Source organism: Drosophila virilis, chromosome 2 (genome assembly GCF_030788295.1).
Source record: "Drosophila virilis strain 15010-1051.87 chromosome 2, Dvir_AGI_RSII-ME, whole genome shotgun sequence".
In the NCBI taxonomy this organism is placed as follows: Eukaryota; Metazoa; Arthropoda; class Insecta; order Diptera; family Drosophilidae; genus Drosophila; species Drosophila virilis.
The window spans coordinates 2,281,869-2,301,735 of NC_091544.1; the positions used below are offsets into that span (position 1 = coordinate 2,281,869).

A 19,867-nucleotide genomic window follows, 5' to 3' on the forward strand; every position below is an offset into this window, starting at 1 on the left:
CGCCGCGCCCGTCTGCACGGCTGCTGCTTAATAAGTTAGTTGCGAGTTAATAATGCATGAGGCAAAACTTTGTTGCCAGCAAACAAATCAAAAATAAAAAATTGATATTTGCATTAAATATTCATTTACGTGCGTTCTGTGTGTGTGCACGTCTATTCTCCAGTTTTGACTGTCTGCAATTTGCATAATTTTTATTCAATGCTCGTCCATAGGTCGACCTGAGCCCACTGTCACATGGCTGAACGGCTCCAGGACTCTGGAGGCTGGCAGCGGCATATCGATGGGCCGTCATGTAACTGTAAATCGACTGGAGGTGCCACAAATAACGCGTGCGGCACTCAACAACACCTATCGCTGTCAGGCGTCCAACACCAAGCTTGTGGCGCCCGTCGAGCGCAGCATACGCATTGAAATGTTACGTAAGTGTGCGGCTACTCTACGAATATAATATACGATATATATATATATATATATATATATATATATAAGTTTTAATACTCGAATTGTAATTTGCAGTGAAGCCGACATCGGTCAATTTGACCAACAAGTTGAAGGTATTCTCATCGAGCACACAATATAATCTTACGTGCATTGTGGCCGGTTCGGTGCCGGATACGGAAATCAGATGGACACAGAATAATCGACCCTTCAAACGTGGCACGGTAAGCGGCTTGCAGTTCCATTCGCAAAGCGAAAATCGAAAAAAATATCCCAAAATGTGTCAGGCAAATGTCATATTTATGACTTGCCATTGACATTTTGATATCTTGCACTTGTGCCCACCTAGCACAGAGCGGGCACTTTTCTAATCGATTTCACTCTATTCAACTGGATTGTGATCCTTCTCTCTCTCTTTCTCTATCTCTCTATCCATCTTTTACGTAGCTGTCAACGAGCCAGGGCAATGGACGCGTGCTATCCACTTTGTCATTTTATCCACAGCCTGAAGACGATGGCACCATGCTCAAATGTGAGGGTTCAAATCCCCGATTACAAAACTCTGCCATCGAGGATTCGCTCATGCTGAATGTCATGTGTAAGTGGAATATATATACTTATATATATATATATATAGAAATACTTAACGAAGTGTGGTTCGAACAGCCCCATTTTAATTTCCATAAATATAGCTGAGGCTGCACAAATCAAAGCTGCTGTCGCAAATAAGTCTAAATAATGTAGCATTATTTGCCCAGTTGCTGCTCATATGTCAATATTTACATTCTCGACTCTCAGACAGCCACCAGTTCCTTTGGCGTTCGCCCCTATTTGCCAACTTCAACAGAATGCCATAAATTTTACTTTATATGATTATCAATTTCTACAATTCACCGGAATAAAACAACACACAAGCGAGGCCGCATCCGCCTCCACATGTCAACAAAAGGTCAAAAGTGTTTTTCAGTTTCGCATTGCCATAAAAAATATAAGGATGCATATTTGTCTCTTACCAAAAGTTTTCAGATTAGTTTGCCGGCATTTGCCATTTTTTTGTCACTTAGATTCGCATTTCTCGAGCAAAGATAATCATAAATTTATTGAATTTTATAGTCGTCCATGCGGAGCATCTAGATGCTGCGCTCACACATATATCACACAAGTATACGCAAAACCACCTTATAAATAAAAAACAAGTTAGAATCCTCCGGATGCCCGACTTGCACATACCCTAAGCACAGCGACAATCTACCTTCTAAATATCAATACATAAATACCCTATGGTAGACTTAACTCCACACTATGGGAAATTTGATATGCTTAAGAAAGTTGGTTTAGTGCGAAAGGATAGCGACAAAAAAAAACTATAAACTTTATCAAAGTCAAGTCTCCAGCTTTTGTAGTTTCTTTTTAATCGATACATTCACACAGGCAGGCAGACAGACGGACATGATCAACTCAACTCATTGTCTATATCCAGAATATATATTTTTCTTAATGGGCTCGGTGATGTTTCATTCTTCCTTTTGCATAAAATTGCACAGGAACAATATACCCTTGTTACCCATTTTTAATGGGTGTAGGGTATAAGTACAGTAATCTTTTACTGGGGCACGAAAAAGGATTAAAAAGCGAGCTTAAATTGACTATACCCCTCTTATAAGACGTATTTCCTTGCCTGAATTAAAATAATATTTTTGTTGCTGTGCCCTATTAAAAAAAATTAAGCACTAAGAGATTTTTAATAATAATTGCAAGCCTTGTATTTATATATGGGACAAAAGGTTTCAGTCGGATATGCAAATATTTGCATACCTTCAAGATTGTCCACACCCGAAAGTTCAAAACTAATATAAATGTTTACTATGAATTAAACCTATGCAAAATAAATTAAACTGACAATTTAAAGCTCGATCTTTGAGGCTCAGTTCGTTCAATATAGCTAATTTTATAAACAAGTTGTTTCAATTGGATTTGAAACGTGACAGGAATATAAAAGGTAGTAATCCCTTAGTTTGATAAAGATATCTTGAACAATAACACAAATTTTGACATGCAAAAACAAATTTTTTGACCGATTTTTACACATTGCCTGACAAAATAATTATACTTTCTAAATGAGTATATAAATTATCATGTCAGCCCTTTAAACTATTCATGGAATGATGTCAGCTTCAGCTTCGCTATTCTGTCATGTTTCGACTGACTATTCTCAAGTCAGAACTAGATCCGAAACTCAGTTCTTAATTATTAAAATATTGAAATACACTAATTAATGACGTTAAATCAGAGTGGAAAGTCTACCGTAAATTAATATTTTAATATAATTTATCTATTAAATACTTTATGAAAGGGTATTTGCTAGTCGAGCTGTCTTACTTGTTGCCAATTTAATAGTGCCAAATATTTGATTGAAGCACCTACAACTCTGCGTTACGTTACAAATTTATGCATACAAAAATTTATTACAACAGAGACAGACATTTTTACACACACTATATCTATATACCCTAACCCCGAGCCCGCATTCGATAAACAATCATTGTGTTATAAAAATAAAATAACACTAAATTTTTTTTATGTGATCCATCATTGGTGTTTGTGCCCCCCTACACACATACACATGCGTTGGAACAGCAACAATTTTAATTTAAAAATTTTGTCATACCCATTGGTAGATGGGGCCGCGTTCAGGGGTTAACCCGGCTTATAAAGCGGTTCAGCCGACGCGCTGTTAACTTTTATGGTCGTTTCTTAGCGCATCCGCATCGCCGTGCGGCACATACAATTCCCCATTTTATTATGCTATAATATTTTTCGATTTTATATTTTATATCACGGCTTGCGCTATAAAAAAAAAAAGAAAACAGAAAACGCAACGCACTGTCTCGCAGAAGACAGTTTTCTTTCAAGCGTGTGACAATGAAAATCCAGAAAATTATGTTTATCAAAAATTTTAATTAAATGTGCGTTAAAATGGCTAAATAGAATAAAATGTTTTAATGGCAATGTGTCAAGCAGGCGGAAGCTGCTTTATTTTGTTAATATTCCTGATAAGCATCAAACCGAGTCGACCAAATTTCATAGAAATCCGAAAATAAACATTGCAGTCAGGAAGATACGTATCTCCCTCAGTGCGAGGCTGTGGAAAGCGACTTCCATTTCGCAGCCGGACAATCCCGACTAGAGCACTCTCGACTTATTGTCAATCAATAAATTTATGCAACAAATTGTGTTCGACTTCGTTTTACAGATCCGCCACAGGTCAGCTTGTCCCTGGGCTCCACCCTGCGGCCTGATGATATTAAGGAAGGCGATGATGTTTACTTCGAGTGCCACATCAAGGCGAATCCCAAGGAGCATCGCATAACCTGGTCGCACGATGTAAGTTGCTTGGCTGATGCGAAAAATGTGTATAAGAAGTAAATGGAATTTGTTGTTTTGCAGGGCCTGCCCGTTACACAGAACGTCTCCTGGGGCATCATCATATCCACACGCAGCCTGGTCCTGCAGCGCGTGGGTCGCGTACATTCCGGCTACTATGCCTGCTCGGCGGCCAATGATCGCGGCGAGACGCAGAGTGCGCTGGTCAATCTTCGAATACGCTGTAAGTAATGTTTAAATAATAGGTATTACTAATAAATGGAGTTATCGGTAGATGAGCTACGATCCAGTTAAACCAGGTCAATGTATAGTCATCTTTATTATTATCTTTGCCGAGGGCCACAGTTTTCCATTTAATAATAATTTTAAATAAAATCGTATTTAAAATTGATAAAATTTGCCAAAAAATTTTTAACATCCCCATTGTTCAAAGTGCATGAAAATGATGTCGAAATTTGAACAAAAATAATGCTGACAGTTGGTGTCAGTCGAGCGGAGCATTAAAAATACATATGCGTAAATTTATGCACAAATAGACAACAAATAGTAGACATAACCACTGCACAAAACCGCCAACTGTCCGATGTGGGTGTGGCCAACGCCCATTTGATAAGCTGTATGTGTGTGTGTGTGTATGTGCGGCAGTTCACATCAGAAAATCACAAAAACCATCCGCCCTGTTGACAACTGGAACAGCAGCAACAAATCCAGCAACAAAAACCAACAACAATAAATGTTACAAAATATTTTGTGCACAAAGCCGTAATATGAACAATACACTGTTATAATACACACACACACACACACACACACACACACACACACACACAAACACACATGCATTTATAAATATATATAGATATAAATGTGTGCATATGTGTTTGTTGCTCGTGTACGTGTCTAATGGCTTTTCATTTTTACCTCTACACAAACTGGCAGAACTTTACAATTACTGACTTTTTACCCAAAAACAACAACAACAAAATAATGTGCCGAAAATATGTGAAAATTTCATTTTAACACACACACAATGCACACGAATTAAACAATTCTTTGTAATGTCATTTACATCTAATACTATTCAAAAACTTGAGCTATAAGCAAATGAAAATATAGCATTACATTGAAAGGCTCTGTTGACAAATGTTTGCATTAAAAATGCGAGTTTTGAAAAAGGTAAAAGGGGATATGAATTTCAAAGTACGCTCTTCATTGAGAACTAAAACATGGGTATTAATAGTTCTTTTAGATCTTTTCAATTAAATGATATATTTTTGGATTAGTTTAAGTGGGCTATAGCTTAGGTCGGAAATAGGTGTGTAATGGCACATATTATTATATTTTATTATAATTTGTGTTAAAAATATGTGTTGAAAGAAAGTTTGCTCTGGGCTCAGTTAACACAGCAGGCAGCATGATCCAACCGGCCTTATTGCGCTAAATTCTTAATAGATATTTTGCTGCCAATTATCCATCTTAAAATTGGACTTTAAGACGACTTTAGAGACTGGTTCGACAGCAGTACTACATATTGCATTTGTCAAAACTGGCTTCAATTAAATATCTTTAGTCCTAAGGATATGTATCTTCTCTAAGAAGTCAGTCAAACATGCATGCTTGCTGCTGAAAAAAATTAGGGCTACGGCTATGAATTCGATCAACAGCCGAAATGGTATCAACAAATACATTATAATAGAGAGAAATCAACGAAGCTTATAATTCTCAATTAGTTTACGTAGATGTCGATAAAAGTCGCCAACTGTTTAGGTTGCCTGGCCTCGATCAAAGTTCTTATGATTATTGATTGTTTCCTGTTTTAAGATCTAACAACTACCAAAGTTTAAGCGGAAAACACATTAACCAATAAAGAGATCCAAGAAGCCTTTAATTCTCAACCAGTTTTCATATTAATAATTGAATTTTTGTTTTATTATTTTATTCATTAACAAGCCTCACACTTGTCCAAACTTGCCCAAATTACTAAATCACTTAAAATACTCAGCTACTGATGACTGCTCAATTATTATTATTATTATGATAACTGATTAGAAAATGCTCTAAAATTTACCATGGTTAATAATTAATTTGTTAAACTGATCAATTTTCGAATATATTTAGAATACAAAACGTTTGTTTTTCGTTGCGCTGCAACAATTTATTGACTTTAATGCCGCACAGCTGCAGCTACATATCATAATTAACTGTTTTCAATTTGCTGTTGACACTCGTTAACAAATACACATGTACATATGTAATTACACACGCACACATTTACAGAGTGGAAGCATATTACAAAGCGCAATATAAATTCATGGCCTGACAATGGGCGCATAAAATGATTTCACATGCACACACTAAAACACACACCAGCACACACACACACACGCACACACACATATTGAAAATGTCTCAATTACCGTTATAGAGCATTTACTTCCGACTGTTTTTCTAAATAATTAATGATGCTTAAATACAATATGTATATACATAGAACGTTAGTGTTGCTTGGTCAATGGACGAGTGTATGTGCGTGTGCATGTGTGTGAGCATAAATAAGTATGCATATTCATAGGGCACGCGCAGCTGGCTGGACAAACGCAGCTAACGTGTCAGCTGGACAACAGTTGCTGGCCGCGGGCGTTGGGCGGAGCGCGGAGGAGGGACATGGCTAGGATAATAAAAATGAATGATATGCTTTTGTTATTGAAACACATAGTCATTGTAAAAACATTTATAATTATGTGCTCAGCAGAGAGAAAAGCAGCGCGAGAACGGGTCATCGATGGAAAATTGCTTCAGAGCGAGCGTATGTCTGTGTGTGTGTGCGTGTGTGTGCGCTGTAGTGGAAAATTCAATTTTTATTGTGCATATATTTAATGCAGTCGGCAAAAATGCCATTTTATATGCAAATAAGTTTTGCTGCTGCTAATGTTATAGCTGTTGCTGCTGCTGCTGCTGCTGCTGCCAACAGGCCAAGTAAATGCAGATTATTTAATTAATTGCAATGCGCAGTGGGAACCAGCGCACATTTGGCCTCAGTATTTATGCAAATTATTTAGTTTATTTAACTAAAAATTTAATTATGCTTGATTTTTGCGGTTGACTGATTTGAATTCAATTGCATTTAATTGAATTGAAAACGCAAACGTAACCCAATACCAAACGCATCTACATATATAGCATGCCGAGCATTATTAACGCAAATTAGCAGTTAAAGGCAAATAAAAGCGTTCAAACATAAAGGCCTGACGAGTATGAAAATGTTGTATACAAAAAAGTGCTGCATCAGCTGCCGTTGCGACGGTGAAATTGTATAAAACCGAAGACATCAGCAAATGGATATTACCTGATATTACCCTGTTTGCATTGCATTGAGTTACCCTTTTGCCGATAATTGCGATAATTAAAAGCAAATACAAACCCAAGGGATACACATACATACATATACATACACATTTATATATACATACATATATATATAGTCAGCTATCAAAATGAAGAGCTATCGAGCTCAGGCGTAACGTATACGCCACGTTAACATTTGCATAACGCATACAGCCGAAATGGGCGGGGCGCGGTGCACAGAGCGGGGGCGTTGGTGTATTGATAGGGTTCGAAGGGGGGCAACAATATTGTGTGGCACGACTATGATTGAGATAAATGGATTTATGCCAGTTGGCGCTCATATCTTTGCTGGAAATTAATCAGAATATGTTCAAAGTGACATTCTACGATTGTGAAATTGACGCAGCCATATAAATTTATGAGTATTTTGTATGGCAGCAGCAAACAGACAGACAGACAGACAGACAGAGAGACAGACAGGCAAACAGCTGGACCAAACAGTTGCTCGTAAAGTTGGTCAAGTTGCAGTTGTTATACCCTGAACATATTGTAAATGGGTAGAAAGGGTATACTGGCTTTGTACAAACGTACGTAACATGCTGCAGGCGGAGGCATCTCGGACCCCATAAGGTATATAAATATATTTATTTTCAGCATCCGCTCTGATCTGAGAAACTATAAGAGCTAAAGACTTTAAATTTGCAACATAGTTACTAACCCATTGCCCCAATTTCGGAGATATTGGAGCATTCACGAACTTATTCAAGAATAGAGGGTGTCAAAAAAGTACATCCACTTTGTCTAGTATGTATGGAAAAAAGTTTAACGCTGCTTCACAGGGCATCTCCACGACGGGCACTTTCGAGTAGTTGGCACTTTCGTATTTCAATTGGTCGCCAACACACATTTTTGGCTAATAGCTAAAAAGCAAACGCTGAAATATTTAGCATGCTCGGGCTTGAAATATTTGGTAGCTTATAAGCCAAAGCTATGCAAAACTTAGCTTGCACACATTTCTACTTATATTGCAAGCGGATCAAGCAAATGCATTTTATCAGCTGCAATAAAAGGCACTTTTACATTCTGCAAATACCTCAATATTTTATGGTATATGTATTGCTTTTATTAAGCCAAAAAAAAAAAAAAACCAAAAAAAAACTTTTCAAATAATTTTGTGAAAAAATATCAACCACATGGAATAAGTACTTATACTAAGAAGTCTTAGGCGTTAGGGTGGGGCTATGGGTGTGTGTGCGTGTGTGTGTGTGTGTGCGTGTGTTGTGGTTGTTTATGACGAGGCGGCAGTGAAAGTTTTCAACTTAAAGCCAAACTTTTTGGCATGTATGTGTGTGTGTGTGTGTGCGCGCCCCACACAATGACAACACCTTGAATAAATCAGCCAAGTATTAAAGCCAACTTTGTGCTGATGCGATGTGCAGTAAGCGCTGAAAGCAGCTGAAATTTATAAAAGATTGCATGTCAAATTTGACAAAGTTGAATTTAAATTTAATGCAACAACATCAACATCTTTGCTGCTGTCCGAGGCGCCTCACACCTGTCGCCACTACAATTTGGCTTTTCCTACTTTCCACGCCAGCTGCTGCACTTAAATTGAAAATCAAAGCTGTCAATTTGTCCTGCCGCTGTCCAGTGTTCAGCTGGCAATATAAATACAATATAGACTCGCACAGTATATACATATATATATATAGATAGGTAAATGTTGAGTCAATATATAGATACTTTATGGACACTGCAGCTGCTCATTATTTTGCATTTTTTTTTTTTTGCTGGTCTGCCTCTCAATTGTACTCACTATATTATTGTCTCGTACAGATGCGCCCGTTTGCAGCAGCAGTGTGATTGGGGTTATTGGCGCCTCCTTGGAGGAGGCGGTGCCCATACCATGTCGGGTCAACTCCGATCCACCGGAAATCGATTTCGAGTGGACATTCTCAAGCAGCGGCGAGCATTTCGAGGTGCCATCGGGACACTATGCGACCATACAGGATCCAACCATGAGCACCAGCAGCGATGTGCGACGCACCGTTGTCGAGTCCAATGATACCCACTTTGAGAGCTACGGTAAGTTGAGCAGTCATTTTTGCTACCTCACATTGTGTGCCTGGCCATGCATATGCGATGTGGATTAAATTTGCATTGTCCTTCCGCTTGAGCAGGCTTTAGAAAATTAACAGGTGAGAGAGTGCACCAAAGCTGGCCCAAACTGGAGCCTATAGTAAATTGTACCACGTAATCATGACCAAAAAGGGGTATTCTGTTGATTTGCAAATGTGTGTAAAAGTCATCTTTGATTCTATAATGTAAACAATCCTTATCAATCACAAACAAATGTCTATTGTTTTGTTCTTTGGACCTTCCATTTGTAAATGAGAGTCGATCTTAGATAAATAAAATGTAAAGTACAAGTTCTTTTAGACCCTAAACAGATCGAGTTTATTTCATATAACTTTTCATGTATCTCTGAAATCGATCTATTTGAATTTACTTTCATGATTTTGAACCTGTTTAAACCATTATGACTCCTGTTTAGCTTACGCACAGCAAAGCTATTTAACGTTGAGTTCCTTTCGCAGTTAAAATATCTAAGTATATACAGATAATAAAAAGAAATACCCGATGTTGCCCGGATCGATTTAATAATGTTCAAAATCCAATACTACCTTGATCCGTTTGCTTGATCCGGCTCGCATTGCTGCCATTAATTTGACCATCAAGATTTTTAAGACCCCGTCTTAGTGATCGCTTTCACGACTCCTCTTTTCTTTATGTCGATAGAAATCACATAATTAAACTCTGAGAATCGTATAACAATCGATAAGCGCAGTAGTTTTTTATCTTAGAGCGCCCGACTAAGGTAAATATGCAGGGTAGCTGCTAATCGTGCACTCTTGTCTTCTTGTTATCAATATTATGCACATAAATTGAATTACCGGTGCGTCCCAGCTGGCCTGACTGGCCGAGCAGAATTTATTTCATTTAACTTGGCCAAAACCTAATGCAAATACAATGTCTCAATGTATCTCTATGTCTATGCGCATAATGTAATCCATTTAAGACACAATTCTATTGACTCTCTGTCTCTCTCTGTTGTTCATGTATATAAATCCTTTTTTTCTCGCAGTGGAAACTGTTAGTGAGCTGATCTATACGCCGAAGGGCGAACGGGACTATGGCACGCTGGCGTGTTGGGGCCGGAATGCGATTGGCAAACAGTCGGAGCCGTGTCTATTTCAGGTGGTGCCAGCGGGTGAGTGTGTTTCGTAATTAATTTTATAGATTTAAATTAAATTTTGTTGGTTTATTATTTTGGTTGGTATTATTTTTTCTTGCTTTTCTTTTCATTACGTAGCCAAGCCGGGCGCTCTGCGCAATTGTACGCTGCGTCCGTATGTGGTGACCTCCGCGTCGTTGAATTCATCGAATCAGACGACAATGCATGGCAATCAAATGCTGCAAACACAATACGGCAGACACGATGCGAATTATCCGCACATGGAATACGTACGTGAGCGCAATAATGCCAGCAATAATGGACGGAACAATGTGGCTGCATCAGCTGCCAATAATAAAAATATGAAAGGCAAAGGCAAAATAAATGCTGGCCCAGTTAAATCTAATAAGCCGCAGCAGCAGCAGCATCAGTCGGAGCAAAGATATCATCTGAATCAACAGCAATTGCAGCGTCTAAAAAAGCGCACATCATTTACACCGTCGCAGACATTGGCGGCCATTGAGCGTGGCAAGAAGCAGCAGCAATTGCTGCTGGCCAAGGCAGCTGCCACGCCCACAGTTGGCTTCATCAATAACAAAACTGATGGATTACTGGCCAAGCAGCCAAAGCAGTCGAACCAGCCACAGGACACCAAGCGGCGTCTGCGACGCGCTCCAAAACTGCTCAAGACAGCCGCAACAACAACAACAACAACAACAACAACAACTACAACAACAGGAAGAGCAGCAGGAAAAAAGCTGCAACGTGCAACAAAATCAAATTTATCATTGTCACATATAAAACAGGCTGAAATAGTTGCTGGCTCGAATGTCAAAAGCAACAACGGCAAACTGCCAGCAAAGTATTTTAATAAGCGACAGAAAAACATGCACAAACAGCAACAGCAGCAGCAACAACAGCCGCAGCAGGGGCAACAACAAGGACTAAGCAGCGAGGTAAACGAGCACAACATAATCCATCATTTTGCAACAGCGAGACGAGGCAAGCGCCAAGCAGCAAATGACATTACAGCAGCAGCAGCAGCAGCAGCAGCAGCAGCTACGCCAGCAGCAGCAGCAACAGCAGCTGACACAACAGCAACAACCAAGTCAGACTCAGCAGTTGCTGATGTCGAGAACGATGCCAGCAGCAGCAGCAGCAGCAGCATCGGCGACATTGACACAATGCTGGCAACAATGCGGGCACGCAAATCTTTGGAGGTGATTGGCAATGAGAAAGTCAAGAACAGACTGTTGCCACCGAATGCGCCACAAATTAGCAACAAGCCGGCGGCAGCAGCGCAACAAATGGCAGCAGCAATTAGCAGCAACAATAAGCAAGCAACAGCAGCAGCAGCAGCAGTTGCAGTTGAAGTCAAGACAAACCTGGGCAAAGATAGCGCGCCTTTGTCCACAGATCCGGCAAGAGCTGAGCAGGCGGATAACAACGACAATGCAGACAATGATGAGGACAATGATGAAGCTGATGCTGATGAGGATGACGTTGCGATTGCTGACGAAGATGCTGAGGAGCTGCAAGCAGACGACGACGACAACTACGTGGCAGATGAGCCCGCCGACTTGGCGGACTATGAAACAGGCGAACAACAACAACAACAACAACAACAACAAGAACAACGACAGCGACAGCATGTTGATATTTCTAGCCTGGAGCAGCAGCTGGACCTGGAATCATTAGAGGATGATGATGCGGATGCCGATGCCGATGTTGATGTCGATGATGATATCTACAATGTTAGCGACGATGATTTTGTGGCCAGCGTGGCGCTGTCTACCGCAGAAGCAACAACAACAGCAACAACAACAACAACTACAGTGAAGCCGCAACCAAAACAACAGCAACATCTGCCCCCCACATCTCCGCCAGCCGAGTGGCAGCAACCCCATTTCGATTACTCACGCATGGAGTACAGCTTCAGCAATGGCGTGGTCACTCAAAGTCTCATTGGTGGCGGCGCCAATGGCTACGATGGCAATGCGATGGCTGGCGGGGGCGGGGGCGGGGGAACCATCAATTTTGACAACTATGACAACATAATATACTCGACCATGGAGCTGGAGTGCATGCCCGGCTATGATGGCGGTCTGCAACAACAGTTCTATCTGGAGGCCTACGATTCAAAGACCAAAAAGTTACGACTAAACATGAGCAGCACCTATATGGATGTGCCAGTTTTTCGCATCGATCTGTCTGGTGAGTTGAGTTCTGATAACTATTGATAGAAGCTAGAAAAACTACTTATCTTTAGGAAGAAGATCCCAAAAAAAAGCCTCACGATTTATATAATATTGAAATCATTCTGTTTAAGCTCATTCAAGCTAAATGAGAATAGCGCAGATACTGTCGTCTTTTCACCTTTTCGTTGCTTATAATTCTCAAGTAGTTCTAGCCTCGCGCTGAGAACAGATTCTTATAGTTTTTGTCGTGACAAACAATCGCGGCGCTTTAATTGGATTTCGTTTAAAGGAGATGTGCAAAATAAGCCAGTCGTTTATTTGTATCTATAGCTCGAATGCTGCAATGTTTAGATATTTATCGATCTTCTGCATGTCTGCTCTACTTTTCCCTCATGGCAATGAATCTACCTTAGATCATGTCATGCTGATTCTGAGGGGAAGAGACACAATCAATACCAATTGAGTCGCTGATTTTGTCATTCTTGGAATAATCTGATAAGTTCTTTGAAAGAATAGACATGCAAATAATTTGGTATATACATATATATTTTATTTATGCGATTTAGAAGTTCTTCCATAACTATTCCCACTCGGCACTCGGAAGCTGCCGCTTGCAACATTCTTACTTGCTTTCTCTATCATAATCAAAGCTTTGAATAAGAAATAATATATTTACATATTGTAAGTCAAGGCACTTGTTAAGGCTGGGCGAGATTATGAACGGCAAGTGGGTAGATCTGAATGCCTTCAGGTTGTTAACAGGCGCCCGAAAAGTGGGCTGCAGGTCCTTAGGACAAGTAGGTCGAACAGTAGATGCTTGTTAATGCGCCCGTGTATATATATATATTGAATATATAGAAAATACCTAAGAAGCTTAGATTGAAGGCAGTGTACCTGTAAATAAACAATTTGCACTTGGTTATGGGAAATGTTTTGAGTCAACAACACACAGCTGGCCCAAAGTTAAGCACTTGGCTGCTGTGTTTATCACAGCAGAGCTTAATCATTATTATATTTAAATATGGTTGGATTTACAGATTGCTTTGCTAAGACTGCTTCGGCTTAGCGAAGAAAGCGTTTTGCAGCCCTGTGCAAAAAGCCGCAAACTAAAGACTCGACTTCTATGTGGCCAACAGCAACAGCAACAGCAACAAATACAAATCAAAGTAACAAACTGTGCAAAAAGTTAAGCAAGCCAAATTGCGCGGCGTGTTTGGCATGGAACGGGCATGGGGATATGGAAGCAAGGCTATCCAAAAACAAGTAAAAGTGCTGTGCTCGTGCAGATGCCCGACGTGAAGATACCCAGCATTCTTTAATATTTTCGATACGTATTGTCCGATCTTTATAAAATTGGCAGGCTTAAAGAGACAGGCTACACCTTCGAAAGTCTGTTGCAGTCTGTCGAGGAACGACGGGTGATATTTCAAAAGTAATTTAACCGTGGACCTGTGTATAGAGTATGCCAAAGACTACATGCCAAGATTGGATCGCTCTTATAATCTAGGAGATTTTCTTAAAACAAAAACGTGTATCAAAATCGATATTTATCGATTACAATTACAATAAACTTCTAATACGAGAACGAATATTACAAATTGCAAGTCTCTAGATCTCTAGATCTGATCAAGCTGACAGACAAAGGGACAAAATTGACTGTGCTCAACATACTGATCAAGTGCGTAAGTTATCGATCAATCGAAACAAACTGGAATTACCTAGACAATAGAAGAAGTTTCTTTTAAAATTCCAAGTCTGTAGCTCCCGACATCGACGAGATCGACGCATTCAGGCAGTCAGATGGACGGGCAAGTCCAGCACAACTGCAGTTCTAGTCCAGTTCAAATGTACCTTATATCCATTTAAAATGTGTACAGGGTATAAAAGCAACAACGGCAACAACAACTACACAGTGGCACGCAGATTAATTAGTTGAGGCTGCCAGGGCCACATGCCGCCCCCGCAACACCCGCGACCTCGCACTACAAACAGCTGGCACATGCGGCTGCCTCTATTTGTTGTAATGAATTTTAGCTAGTCAGCAAAACTTTTATGCCAATGGCACGGCAGTCTAGGGCCGGGCAGGATCTGAAACCTGTAAGGAGGGGGAAAGTGGAAACTTGCCCGTTGGCAATAGTCGTCGGTAGCCAGGGGGCTGGTGGTGGCCGTGGCCGTGGCAGTGCCAGTGCCAGTGCCAGTGGCAAAAATTTGTGAATTAAGTTGTTGAAAAAACCAGATTTATTTGCAGGCCCAACTAAAATATAATCGCAAATTGCAATTTTGATTTAAACCATGCGTAATGTCAGCGCACGAGCAAAAGGTAAAAACTTGTCGAGTTAATGAGCCACATTTGGTTATCATTTGGCTTGCAACTTGGCAACTTGGCAACACTCTTGCAACCAGCCAGCAGCAGCTTTTTATGTAGCCTTTATCGATGACTCGATGAGGGCGGGCGGCGGCGGCCTTGCGGCTTTTCATTCTGCGATATTTGCAAAGTCAAACGAAGCGTAAAGTCACGATTAGTTAGACAGGCGTGTTAACGACTCTGGCTTTACAGATGAGCTTCCCTCTTGAAGCTACAGCCTGGCTGGGGCGCGACTCATTTTGGGGTTAGCTGCTGCGTATTGGTGCTGGCCTTTAACAAGTAGTTGCCATTTTAATGAGCTGCTCTTGCTGCAAAACAACAAACTTTCAATATGAGCATAATTAAAACGCGCAAGATAGTTCCAAACGGGAGTGCACGACTAGCAGCAATTCTGGCTAAGAGCTGGCGTAGCCTTTACGACATTTTGATTCTTCCAGCTTCCCAATTAGCATTTGTTTATAACTCGTGTTTTCATTATCTGGAAGCTATGAAATGAATGAATGAATTTACGAGCAAACTCAGATATGCTCAAAATTATCAAGAATGATTATCGATATTTATTGGTTTTAGAAAATTGGCGAACATTTATAAAAATTAACCCAGCTTCCGCTACAAAACCTGTCTTAAGTGTTTCCGAATATTCGGAAAAAAATTAACTTGATTCTGAAATTTTATCTTTGATTTTATAATACAAAATCGATATTTATCGATTTTAAGGAAACTGGGGAGTTGTAAAATTAAAGCAAATTTTGTTTTCGAAAAACCTTTATTTAAAATGTTGCTTCTCTAGCCATTATAAACTGCGAGTCAGCACAAAAATAAAACCAGGCACTAAAATCGATATTTATCGAGAAAAAACAACTCCAATATACCTCATTTTACTGGCTATTGAGATAAAAAGAACTAAACCGAAAGAGCAAAAGTTTGCATTTTATGCGCGGGGCAGAACTTTTTTGCTGGCCGCAACGTGTTAATTAAATGCCTGTTTACCTAATGGAGTTTGCAAATACAAGTTTTACAATTAATGATTCGGTTGCGCTAATGGAATTTGCATATCCTACTTGCAGATCTCACTCCGATGGACTACTATCCGGACGCGCATCCAGCGCTGCATTTGGTCGTCTACAGCGTCAACCAGAAGGGACGCTCCGAGCCGATTGTGCTGGAGAATGTGCCCATCAATGAGGCGGACAAGCGTTCAGGTAAGTGTTATGCTGCTTATGAATTGTTCCTCAGCCATTTAAACAACAACAAAATAAGAAAATGCAACAACTACAACTGGAACATTGCACATACAAAGTTTGTATTTCGCATTGTCCCCGAAGTGTGTTTGTTTTTGCTCGAGAAGTGTCGCCGGCCCCTCAAAGTATGCAACACGGCGAAAAGTTCTCAAGGTGCAGGGGCGTGGGTGATGGCTCGGGTGGGGGCTAACAGAGCATTCATTGCTTTTTAAGCACCATTTCACCTTTAAAAAGTCATTCAAGTATTTGCATAGTCTGCTTAACCGTTTTAGTTTTTTGTAAGTACAATTGTTCTTTTATTTAACGAGTTTTGTTTACGTTGGGGCGCGACAGTTTTCTCCAACTTCTGCCTGCCCCCGTGTCCCTTGTTACCCACCCCCCCGCTCCACTCCTCTGCCACTCACCGGGTACACCTGACCCAAACCGCGGCAAGTAGTGTCGCTAAGATTTCTTATTCATGCTTTGTTATTCAACTTTGACGTTAATTTTCTTGAAAAGTTTCTTCTCTTTTTTTTCTTCGTTTTCCTGACGCATTAAACGAGGCAAAAAAAACTGCGCAAATTGTGTGGAAAGCATTTCGAAAGGCTTGTTTTACACGCACTTTGGGATATTTTTTTTGGGGTCCGCCATAAATTGATTGTGCCACATAAGTTAGAAGTAGGCTTGCATTCCAATGATATTTTTGAGTTACTTTGTCAATCTTCGGGTACTTCAAGTGAACCTTAACAAGCACTGAGAACTGAGAATAATATAGATATAAAGACAGCGAAACGCCTTTGGAGCGAAACACCTCGAACCCGAAATTCCAATTTGTTAACTTTAATAAGCCGAACCTTAATTCTGTTTCACATAACAATAATATTTATTTATTCTTTTTAATGAAAATCAAGAATTATTTTAAAATGTTTTGTAATTCTTTAACAAAGAACTACGAAATGCCAATTCTTTAATGCAGAGGTTTCCTACAGGATCGTTTTCTAGAATATTCATACTTTTTTCACTAAGAACCTTTTTTTTATGTCACCTTTTAACCTATTAACCTTTAATTAAAAGCTCTCTAACATATATTATTTGAAGAATATATATAATTTGTACACTATAAACCTTTCTGTTTGTAAGAACATTTCTTTAATGGCAAAGATTCGTAACAGGAATGATTGTATTTCATAATTTTCACAATGGATTTTTTTTTCTAGTTAACCTTTTACCTTTCTTGAATCCAAAGGCTCCTAACTAGCATTATTTTGCGAACATTCCTACTTATATTCAGCAAATTGCAGAGAAATATTTATTCCTAACAAATTTGGCAGTTAAAAAACTAAATATTTACAATTGATTTCGATATTTCTCGTTTTTCACACATTCAGCATAAGTTGAACTTATACGCAATCAATTAGGCCAACTTCAAACACAAATTGTGTACAATTAATTCGGAACTACCATTTATACACCTGGCCATATCAACATGGCCTAGTTAAACATAGCACATTGAATTATTACGTTATTATGTTATTAAGTAGGTTTGAATCCAGTGCGGATTTGGCCAGCCAATAATGTTAAGTATCTTCCTCTATCTCTCTCTCTTCCTCTCTCCATCCGTCTCTCTCGCACCTAAATGCATTGGGCAATGATATATTCGTAAGCTTTGGCCATTCAACATGAACAACAAATCCACTCAATCATCTCTTTAATGCGCATTAGAGTAGCACACCTCATCGTACACTCATATAAAGATGGCCAGCAAAGGGCGGAAAAGGCACAAAATATGAGGGCATATGAGATAAATAGTACCTTTATGTCGCTTCAAAACGACATAACTTCGCCATGGCGAGATCAAGGGGAGATTATGTCGTTTTGAAGCGACATAGCTTCCTCGTTTCAGTTCCATGTGGGATCTATTTCTTGCAATATTTCAATAGCTCAAAGTTCCAATTAAATACAAATAAATGCAATTAAATACAAACAGCAGCAATTTGTGCATAAAAGTTTTACAAGATTTTTATTAACAATAAACATGTATATTATTAAGATATTTTTCTATATTGAAATACAGATAATAACAAAATTCAAAGCAGCTGAAACTTTAAAGAAATGTTATAGTTTATATGAGAGCATATAGTTTTTTCGCCGAGTGTGTAACCATGTGTGACACAGGTGTGCGTGTGTGTGTGTGAGTTATACGCAAAAATATACGTCAAGTGTCAATATTTGCACCTTGGCAAATTTGAAAGCATTCCATTCGACACTTAACTGGGCAGATTTGGATGCTGGCATAGGGCCTGGGTTGGCACTGGGTAGCTAGGGAATTTTGGAACAGTTTACAATGGCAACGCCTTGACGCCATCACATTAATGTAAATATAATCAATTTCATGTTTTACCTGAGCCAAAAAAAAAAGAAAGGAAAAGAAAAGAAATAACCACACACTGAGAAAAGAAATATCTTGTTATGCTAAACTGACACACAGAGATTCCCCAAGAGTTACATTATCCACATTGAGCATGCCAGCCAGGACGCTGCGGCACACAGTATATAGTATACATATATATATATATATATAGCCGCAGCTGCGGCATCAAGGTAACAGCGCATCAGACGACAGCAGCGGAAATGTAACAGACACTGAGACCCTGCCGCCCGTACACCTGGCTGTCACACCCACACACACACGCACACACACAGCGAGCGTGGCACATGCAACACAAAATATAAACGATTACTGTAAGACAAGAAAAATATACATTAAACATGTCTTATCTGAATAAAATATCCCAAAAGACAGCGGCGCTGAAAGTAAAGTAAAATAAAATTATATCCTATATACAGCAGATCGAAGTGGTTGACTGCCTGGCTCCTGGCTCCTGGCTCCTGGTTGGAGGTTTGTCCGCCTTGGCGCCAAGAGGAAGGTGCACGGCATGCGATACAGATACTACATTGTTTGGCCTGGCATCCGGCCACACACCCGCATATACAACATTTTATTTATGCTTACTTTGTGTAAACGTAAACGTAAACGTAAACCGTAAACGCATTCCCGCTCAGCCGGAGCTGGCGACGACTCAGCTTCGCCTGGCCTGGCCTGGCCTGGCCTGGTCTGGCATGTGAGCAGCGTCGTCATCGTAATCCCAATACATTTTAACCAATCCACTTTTTCATCGTTTCATCGAATCATTTATATCACAAACGGGAGCATTAAATCGAATTAAGCTTATAAGCAGAGCCAACCAGTAACCAGGGCCAAAAGCAGCAGCAGCAGCAGTAGACGAATTGCTGCGTCCTGCACTCACCAAATGAAACGCATACAAACAATTGGCTTATGAGCGCTGCCCGGGCAATGTTTGTGATGTGGTGCTGTGGTTCCTGCTACTGCTGCTCCTGCTGCTCATGTTGTTGTGGCATGCAACATACAGGTGCTCGGCTACTCTCGCTCTCTCTCTCACTTTTGGCTGGCTTATCTGCTTAACTTGGCCCCCGCTCCCTGGTGTAAACGCCCACGTTTGCCAATTCTCGTTTCGGAGTCCTATCTGCTGCTTGTTTTATTGATAAATATTTGCACAAGTGTGAAAATTTCATTACGCCGCTCTGCTTATATTTAAATTACTTTCTTCGTTTTTCCTTTTTTTTTATTGTGGGTTTTTTTTTTGAGGGTTTTCTTTGTTGT

General features: G+C 39.8%; 1 protein-coding gene across 1 annotated transcript in view; it reads left to right on the forward strand.

Annotated features, from left to right (window-relative positions):
* The window catches only part of side-III (sidestep III), a 107,940-nt gene that overhangs the window by 82,543 nt on the left and 5,530 nt on the right, over nucleotides 1-19,867 (forward strand). The window contains 11 exon segments of the mRNA XM_032439087.2: nucleotides 213-419; nucleotides 517-662; nucleotides 886-1,036; nucleotides 3,692-3,822; nucleotides 3,886-4,045; nucleotides 9,004-9,252; nucleotides 10,313-10,438; nucleotides 10,541-11,076; nucleotides 11,078-11,159; nucleotides 11,162-12,616; nucleotides 16,033-16,167. Of these exon segments, the coding sequence (XP_032294978.1) occupies nucleotides 213-419; nucleotides 517-662; nucleotides 886-1,036; nucleotides 3,692-3,822; nucleotides 3,886-4,045; nucleotides 9,004-9,252; nucleotides 10,313-10,438; nucleotides 10,541-11,076; nucleotides 11,078-11,159; nucleotides 11,162-12,616; nucleotides 16,033-16,167 (3,378 nt within the window).